This window comes from Merops nubicus, unplaced genomic scaffold, assembly GCF_000691845.1.
Source record: "Merops nubicus isolate BGI_N331 unplaced genomic scaffold, ASM69184v1 scaffold4265, whole genome shotgun sequence".
Lineage (NCBI taxonomy): Eukaryota > Metazoa > Chordata > Aves > Coraciiformes > Meropidae > Merops > Merops nubicus.
In genome coordinates, this window is record NW_008607471.1 from 148,588 (window position 1) to 156,568 (window position 7,981).

Below are 7,981 nucleotides of genomic sequence, written 5' to 3' on the forward strand. Positions count from 1 at the left end.
TCCAAAATAGGAAGGCTGACTTAAAAATATATTTGTAGCCCATTCCACCACAAATATAATCAATTTCAAATTGCTCTATGCTCTTGTTAGTACCAGCATGAAACAAAACCTCTACAAGTTGTGAGCTGTCTCATTCAGATCTCTGGAGAATATAACCCCAGAACATTCCTAACCCTTTCTTCACAGGCTGCTTTAGCAGAAAAATCTAGCTTATGTACTTTATTTTCAACCCGAATTTGGCTATTATGCCACAAATACATCAAAAGAGAAATCTGATATTAGAGTTGGTCACCCACCAAGCAATGGGAGTGCCCAAGGAACATGACACAGTCCAAGAATTGCTATAAAAGTTCAACATGGGCACTGAAGAAGCAAATGGACTTGTCTGTTAATCAGGATTATCACATTAATCCTGAAGTGATTAGTAAAACTAGTGATAACCACTGTAGTTGTTACAGGACAGAGAGACTTAAGCACAAAAGTAACTTCCTCAAAACAATCTCCTAGGCCAGCAGCAGTGCTGGGAATTAAAACAAGGTTTTTGAGGTTTCAGGTGAGTAGACTAATTATTACATCTAGCAATTACATCAGAATACAGACCTCTGAAATAACTTCATAGTTTATTTTGTCATCGAATGTACTATTATCTCTTTGATTTAAAGACTGAAATTTTTAAGTCTCAAACCCTAAAGCCTTATGCATGAAGCCTCAGATTTAGAGAACTGGGTTCCCCACCCCATCCCCTCCCCATCCAAAGAATGACACCAAACACCACATGGTCCATCTCTGGCATGAGAGTCAGGGATGGCACACAGCTGCTCTGAGGGAAGAGCAAGCACCTGGCAGGGCTTTGTGTCCTAGGTGCTACCTGCCTGCCACCAAAATCCTCTGCTGCCACCTCCCACTACAGCTGTCATTTGGGCTGGTGATTCAATGCACAAGATCCCTCTTCCCCCCGATTATATGGCAGGCAATAGTCCTCTTTCTCACAGGCAGGGGAAAAAAAAAAAAAAGGAATCTAAAAATACAGAAGGTAGCATGTTTTAGTTTTTTATAGTAGATGGGTAATTGCTTGCAATCTAGAAGAACTCAGTCAAGGTTGTGGTTTGTGCACTGCCCAGAGTGATGAATACCTTTTCTAAAAAGAGCCTGCAAAACATCTAAATTCAGGCCACGCAGTCCTGGTTTAGGTTCTCCCGTGCTGGTCCACCCCCACTCCCAAGGCAGGCTTTGCTCCCCACGTGATAACACTGCCTGTCCTAGATGGCAAGTCAGCTGAGCCAGAGGGGACATACAGGAGTTTTTGCCCTGTGTAAGTCTAATGCACAGCTGCTCTTACTCAGCTCCAGGCATGTCACAGGAACCCAAAGCAGCCAACAAACTCAGTTTTCCTTCTGCTTCTCAAAGACGGACGAAAACATACAGGTGCCCTTCAACAGGCTTTCATTACCAAGCTGGATTCACAACTGAAAGGACACTGGCCTGGAAGTAATTTTTAACAACAGTGTCAGTGGCACTTTCACATGATCTAGAACAGGTGGGGTGGCAACAGAACAGGTCTTACACAGTTTATGTCTTGTATTTTAAAACATTAAAAACAGCATCCTTGGTAGAATAAAGCAAGGCTTTAATTTTCTTGCACTGCATTTCACTGAGCTGTCTAGTGGAAAAGGCTTATGTGGTCAGGATGCTCTCTGTTCTGTTTCCACAGCACTCAGAAGTTCTGTGATGGAGCACCCATAATGACGACCCATCCATGACATTCACTCACTTGCAAGGCTGTTTTGATGAGCACATTTCTCTGCCTTCTCCAAAGAATGTAAAATGTCATCTTCCTTAAACACAGATCTGAGTATCTAGCTTTCCAAGAATTTGACAGGTTTCTCACACTGCCTAATAAACACCTTCATGGGGTGCATTTCATGCTCATTTGAACCAGGCATCTATTATTAGCTTTTGCCAATGAGGCAGTTTGCAAGATTAAAAGACAAAAAACAAACACAGCCAACCTCCTCCCTCAAAACAACTGTTGCATAGCCTGACTTGATCTGTATTCCACACGCACTTTTATTTTTTTGAACAACCCCTTTAATGTGGGAATATGTTGGTTCAGATCTGTTCTAAGCTGCTATTTTGTTAAAGCATATTTGTAATTGTAGGGCTGTAAACAAATTAGAGGCTTTCTCATTCCCAAAATCCAGTCTTACTGTGGGGAAGCTGCCAGTAATGACAGTAATTTATTTAGCAAAAAAGCACATTCTGACTAGGCTAGAAAATAAAGCCTACTTGCTCTTGAAAATAACTGCCTTTGAACTACCTCTCCCTAACTTAAAGAGTTCAAATTGAACCTCCTTTTTTTCCACAGCACCAGGACAAGGTGCAGAAGACACCTCACAGAGTCAAGGGCTAATGTCACCATTCCCACTCCTGCAGGACACCCCTCTTCCCAGCAAGGGTGACACTTGCTGGGCCCAAGCCAGAAATGAGCAGGGGCCACTTAATAATACGTGTATGCAGCTCAACTTCACCATCTCACAGACACAGGGACTTCAAAAACCAGGAATGTAGAAAATTCAGTTCAGGTTGTTTTAAGTAACAGCTTGCTTTGAGGGAAGAGCAGAACTCTTCTATTTCCTCAAGATCTTGGATTCCAATAAACAGAATTTTGTTTGCCAGACCTGAAGCACAATAACTACACATACATTAATAAAGTTTTGGGTTTCGTGGGTTTTTTGGTCACTGCGGAATCAGAGTCTGATTCATTCTGATCACCCATTGCTTTATTTTATGCAGCAATCTTCCCTACAAATATAATCTGAGAGTACTTGCCTGCAGGCCCCTTCTAGATTTGCTGCACTGTTTTGTTCTTTAATTCAAAACTTAACTCTGAAACTTTTATCATTTCTCTTTTCCAGTTAAGTCACATCACACAGAAGTCAAATCAGTGTGTCAATACTCCATTTTATGATTGATGACTAACCAAAAAACTGCAGTCTGCTTGCTTCAGCCTTCATATGGTTGGGTGCCACTGCACAGGAAGACAACCCTGCACCTGACCCCCTGCACGCCGGGGACTTGGCAGGGCTCTCTGGGCTCACCAGGTGATGGCTGAGCAAGCTCTGGTGAAAAGCACAACTTGCTCAGCACACGTCTTAGGCAAGCACAGAGGAAAAGCTAGAGCCAGCCAGGCAGGCTGATAAACTCGATAGAGCAAGACAGCTACTGCTCTGCAGAACAAACAGGCCGAGGAGGCGGGAGAGATGTGTGAGATAGAGCAGAAGAGGGGCACCAAGCCTAGGAGGAGCAAAATTTGACTAGGGAGTGGAGAGGAGGGTAAGCACAGGAGACGTGAAGGCAAGCTATGGGGAAGCAAAAACTTTAGGCGAGCTCAAGAGAGTAGAAAAGCAAGAGTGTGGACTGCTAGGTAGAACAGAGGCAAAGATGAGAGACAAGCAATATGAAGAGGAAGGCAAATAAGGAAGTTGCATGGGAGGGAAGTGGCTAAACTGAGAAGGAATGAATGGGGAAGGGAAGGCACAGACCTACAAATATGAAGTGGACAAAAAAATGGACAGAAGTGAAAGACAGAATGAGGTAAGGACCTAATACATTGCACAGCACAGATAACAGGAAAAACTTAAGAAAGGCAGAGTGAAAGGTAAATGGAATCCACAGGAAAACAACACATGGAGAAGAAATTACTTTTTTTGGTTTTTTTAACAAGGTGAAAGTACAAATTTCACATTTGTTTTTAAAAAGGCTGATAAATTTTGAAATCCACAGTGTATTTTTCATGTAATGGAAGATTCTTGTGGGACTGAGTCAGGAGAGAAGAGACTCCCTAGAGCCTGTCTGTGGACAGGGATACCATTGTAAAACAGGAGCACCAAGACTTTCCTCTGAGTGCCACTAAGTTTCTTATCTTCCACGCAAAATAGGCATTGAGACTGCATCCTGTTAGGCTGTCTTAGCACAGCTTTTTACAGGATCTAAGGTAAACCAAACATTTCGGGCAAGGGAAACATATGGGTTGCTTTATTTCACTTTGACCTAGATCATCGAAACCAATTACACCGACCACTTTGCAAGTACCTTGAGGTCACACTTGCCTTCACTGCACTGTATCACACACCTTCACGAAGCAGTCCTTCTGGTTTTGCCTAGAAAGGTGCTAAAGACAGTACAAACAACAATTCCTCATAACAGAAAGGGCTGACAGTTAGGTGAAGGCAATGAGAAAGCTCTTTAAAGCAAGGTATTTCTATATAAGAGCTATAAATTGGATTGCATGTAGGGTTTTAAATGCTCTAATTTATAATTTATTTTTAAAAAAATAAAAGCCCTTTTGATTGAATAGAAACTTCGACAGGAAAATAAAATTTTTCATCAAAATACTGGGGGTTCTCACTGGAAACAAACAAAAAATTTCCCTCCTTAAAGCCCAGATATTTTAGTTTTAAGCAAAAATCAAAACTCCAGCCAATTGAGAACTAATACATGGATTTTTTCCCCCCGTTTTTTATTATAAACCAATTCACAACTATGCAGGAAGTTTAGGAATATGTGTGTGTGCAGACACGCACTAGCTAAAAGTTGAGCCATCATCAGTGAAAATTCCAGTTTTCTACATACATACAGACACACACAGACAGTTGTCTGTGCACCTGCTAAGGTGGGCAAGGAGAAGTGTAATGCTACAGCTATACACATTTTTGTAAGATATTTTTGGTATTCCAACAATCCAGGCCTGCCATATGCATGCTATTCTAGTACAGAATACTAGATACATCCTGGATACTTGCTGAGGTTAGCACTAGGTTTTTCAAAGGAAAATCTTTAAGAAAATAAAAATATACAAAGAAGTGCAGCTGACACTATCACACTTTCACTAAGTCACCTTGTCTCACCAAGCCCAGCCCTTCCCTGGCCTTATTAGCAAAACCAGTTCTCCTCTGAGAATTTGCCCTAGTGCAGATCTCAGGCTAAGGTGCTATAAATAATGTAACTAGTCACAACTTCTTTATTCCAGCAGAGTTGTAAACCATGCATCATACCTGCAACAAGCCCATTTTCCTTTGTTGTCTCTATTTTGACAGTGGATTGATTAGATGTCTTCATCTTTGAGGTATTAATGGATTCCAGGAGAGAGACAAACTCTAGAAAGTTAGATTCATTGGGCACCTGTCCTTCTTTAGCTTCTAGATCCGATTTAGAAGTTGGCAAGGTCTTTTCTTTGTCAGATACCTCCATAAAATTCTTACTTAAAAGCACATCTGTCCCACTGTCTACGCTCAGCACCCGCATGTGCCTCTTTTCATGAGCAGTTCTACAGGACTGCGGGTCTAGGTTTTGCAGGTCTTCCTTAGAAGTTAAATCCACAGTCTGGGCATTTTCAGAAGCATTCTCTTGATTTAGATCTAAACAAGTGTTAGTTTCTAAAGGGGTATGTGCTGGGTTACTGAGGTCCTTTACTGCATCACCGGATTCATAGCCAGAGCATTGGTTCGAAGACAGTTCTGCCCTCAAAATTTCTGGAGTTCTTTCACTTTCACTAACTTCTGGGCAAGTCTTATCTTTGCTGTCATCAGATAGGTCAAAAGTGATAACGGGGATTCTGAGCTGTTCGTTAGTCTGCTGACTTGGCCAGCCTGCTGTAACTACACCAGACTCGGGGGCTGAGCTCGGCCTCTCAGTCCCCAGAGCCCTTAGGTGGACAGAACCCGCTAGGTCACTGAAGGTGGTGTTTGGTGTAGTACTCATTGTGATGACAATTTTAACAGGCTCACACAGCTGGTCTCCAGGAAGGGAGTTGTCCACAACTGCAACAGCAGTCTGACTGTCTGAGCAATCAAGTTCCTCATGGGCATTATCAGCATTGCAAGAACTTCCCACATGGTCAGGATCTTTGGCTGCAGTGGCATAGCAGTGTGGGCAGTTACTGGTAAGGCCCTTCTGCGGTGATCCATCCGGTGATTTCTCTCTTTTGTAGCTTTTAGGATTACTCAGATGGTCTGAAATGACTGAATTCTCACTGTCCCATGGCTCTGAAGAAACTCCAGTCCTTAAAATATCACCTTGTGATGAAGAAATATTGGAGAAATTTTTTGCTACATCTCTGTCCACAAGAATATCTTGGGATCCATGATGTCCACATGTCTGCCCACTCCCTCCTTTTTCATTTATTCCACTACCAGAAAGTGTTTCTATAGCAGCTGGTTTTGTCTCTGTTGCTGATGTGGTGGCACCTGAAGCAGAGGCTGTAGAAGCAGTTAATATATCTGCTTTGATACGGGGTGAGGTAGACGAAACTGGTGGTGCAGCCTGGTCTTCTAATACCATAACATCTAATAAGAAACATATGGGAGTTAGGTCTCACAAACATGACCACTATGCATTACTGAAGTCTGATCTTTAGCTAGCAAAATCTGATCCAGAGCAGAGCAAAGGAAGCACAGATGATGTAGCCAATTAAAACAGTTCATAAGCAAGGATCTTTTTTGGAAGCTATATGTGAAATACTATAAAAGCAAGCTGGAATCCTTCCAGGTCAGGACAGGTGCAGCAGCATGTCTATTTTATTAAAATAATCAAAACAGCTCCAGAAACAGCTAATATCAGAATTAAAATGTTTTACAGAATTAGGCCCACTTACAGAGATGGAAGAAACTATAAGCCAGTGAAGCAGAAGTTTGCTACATCACTTTATGCAATTCCCACCTCAGCCCATCTGTATGGTGGACAACCTTAACGTAAAGGAGATAAACTAAAATATATTGAGACATCTGAACCACTGGAACTATAGGCAAAGTAAGGTATGCTGGAGTATACATTACAGAGCTAACAGTCAGTCAAGAACTGCAACAAAAGTCTGTAGTCAGACAGTGTTTAATGGCTTTAAGATGTGATCCAAGCATTAGCTTCCTGGTCTTATGCTTTACAGAGGCCCAGAGCTTCCCAAGAAGGTGGGGGAAAGCTCTTTCATTTCCCTGTGTCACAATCAGGAGAGCTACTCACATGTGTATGAAAATGCTACATTCCAAACATCGCAGCTGACAGCTGAGAAAGCTTAGCCTGTTAGAAGTCCCTTGAGATGTTATTCTCTTGAGCTTTTCCATTCAGCTCCTACCAAGTGGCACAACAGAACCTGTCATGGTATCATCCATGCCCTTTTTTTTTTTTTTTTTTTTTTTTTTTGTGGCAAGCAATGATTAAACAAAGGTTTAAAAGGATTTATGAAGCCTTTAAGTTACCTCGGAGATCTTCCATAGTTTCCCGTGTTGGCAGATCCTAAAAACATAAAGAAACGCTCAAAATTAGCATGGGCACTTATTAAATTCTGTTGGAAAAAACATCTATCAATGCAATAGCTAACTAATCAAAGGTTAATTGCAGCACTGTTACATTGATTAACATCACTGAAAATTGGACATGTACCTTGAACAAAATGCAAGGGGTGGATGAGAGAGATGGTTATAGAACAGTCATGCTACAAACTGCATCACTGCAATTGTGTGTGATGTTTGGGAAGGGAAAAAAAAAAAAAAAACACCACAAACTTTTTCTAAAAACCATTTTGCAGTGCCTAATTCAGATTATGGGTTTGGTGGTTTTGTTTTGTTGTTTGGTTGTTTTTTTATCATTAAGGAATACAACACATTCATCTGTTCCATTTTTCCAGCTATGTGTTTCCAAACCACAAAATTAAATTTTGGTCTCCAATACCTGATAACAATTTCTCAGTGGAAAATTAGAGGACAGAGCCATTCAATTATCATAGAATCATTTAGTTTTCAAGGAAGATTTGGAGGTCACTTAGTCCAAAGCCCCTCCGTCATATACACACACACACTCAAAGCAGGTACAGTTAGAGCAAGTTTCTCAGGGCCATCTCCAGCAGAGCTTTGAATATCTCCAATGACAGAGATTTCACAACCTCTCTGGTCAACCTCTTCCAGTATTTGAGCACCCTTTTGGTAGGGAA

The 7,981-nt window shown here is 41.5% G+C and overlaps 1 protein-coding gene across 1 annotated transcript in view; it reads right to left on the minus strand.

The window, feature by feature from the left end:
- Positions 1–7,981, minus strand: part of PCNXL2 (pecanex-like 2 (Drosophila)) — a gene marked incomplete at its 5' end in the record, with an annotated part of 143,433 nt that overhangs the window by 131,049 nt on the left and 4,403 nt on the right. The window contains 2 exons of the mRNA XM_008939937.1: positions 5,055–6,344; positions 7,251–7,287. Coding sequence (XP_008938185.1) covers positions 5,055–6,344; positions 7,251–7,287 — 1,327 coding nt within the window. The remainder of the gene's footprint in view (positions 1–5,054; positions 6,345–7,250; positions 7,288–7,981) is intronic.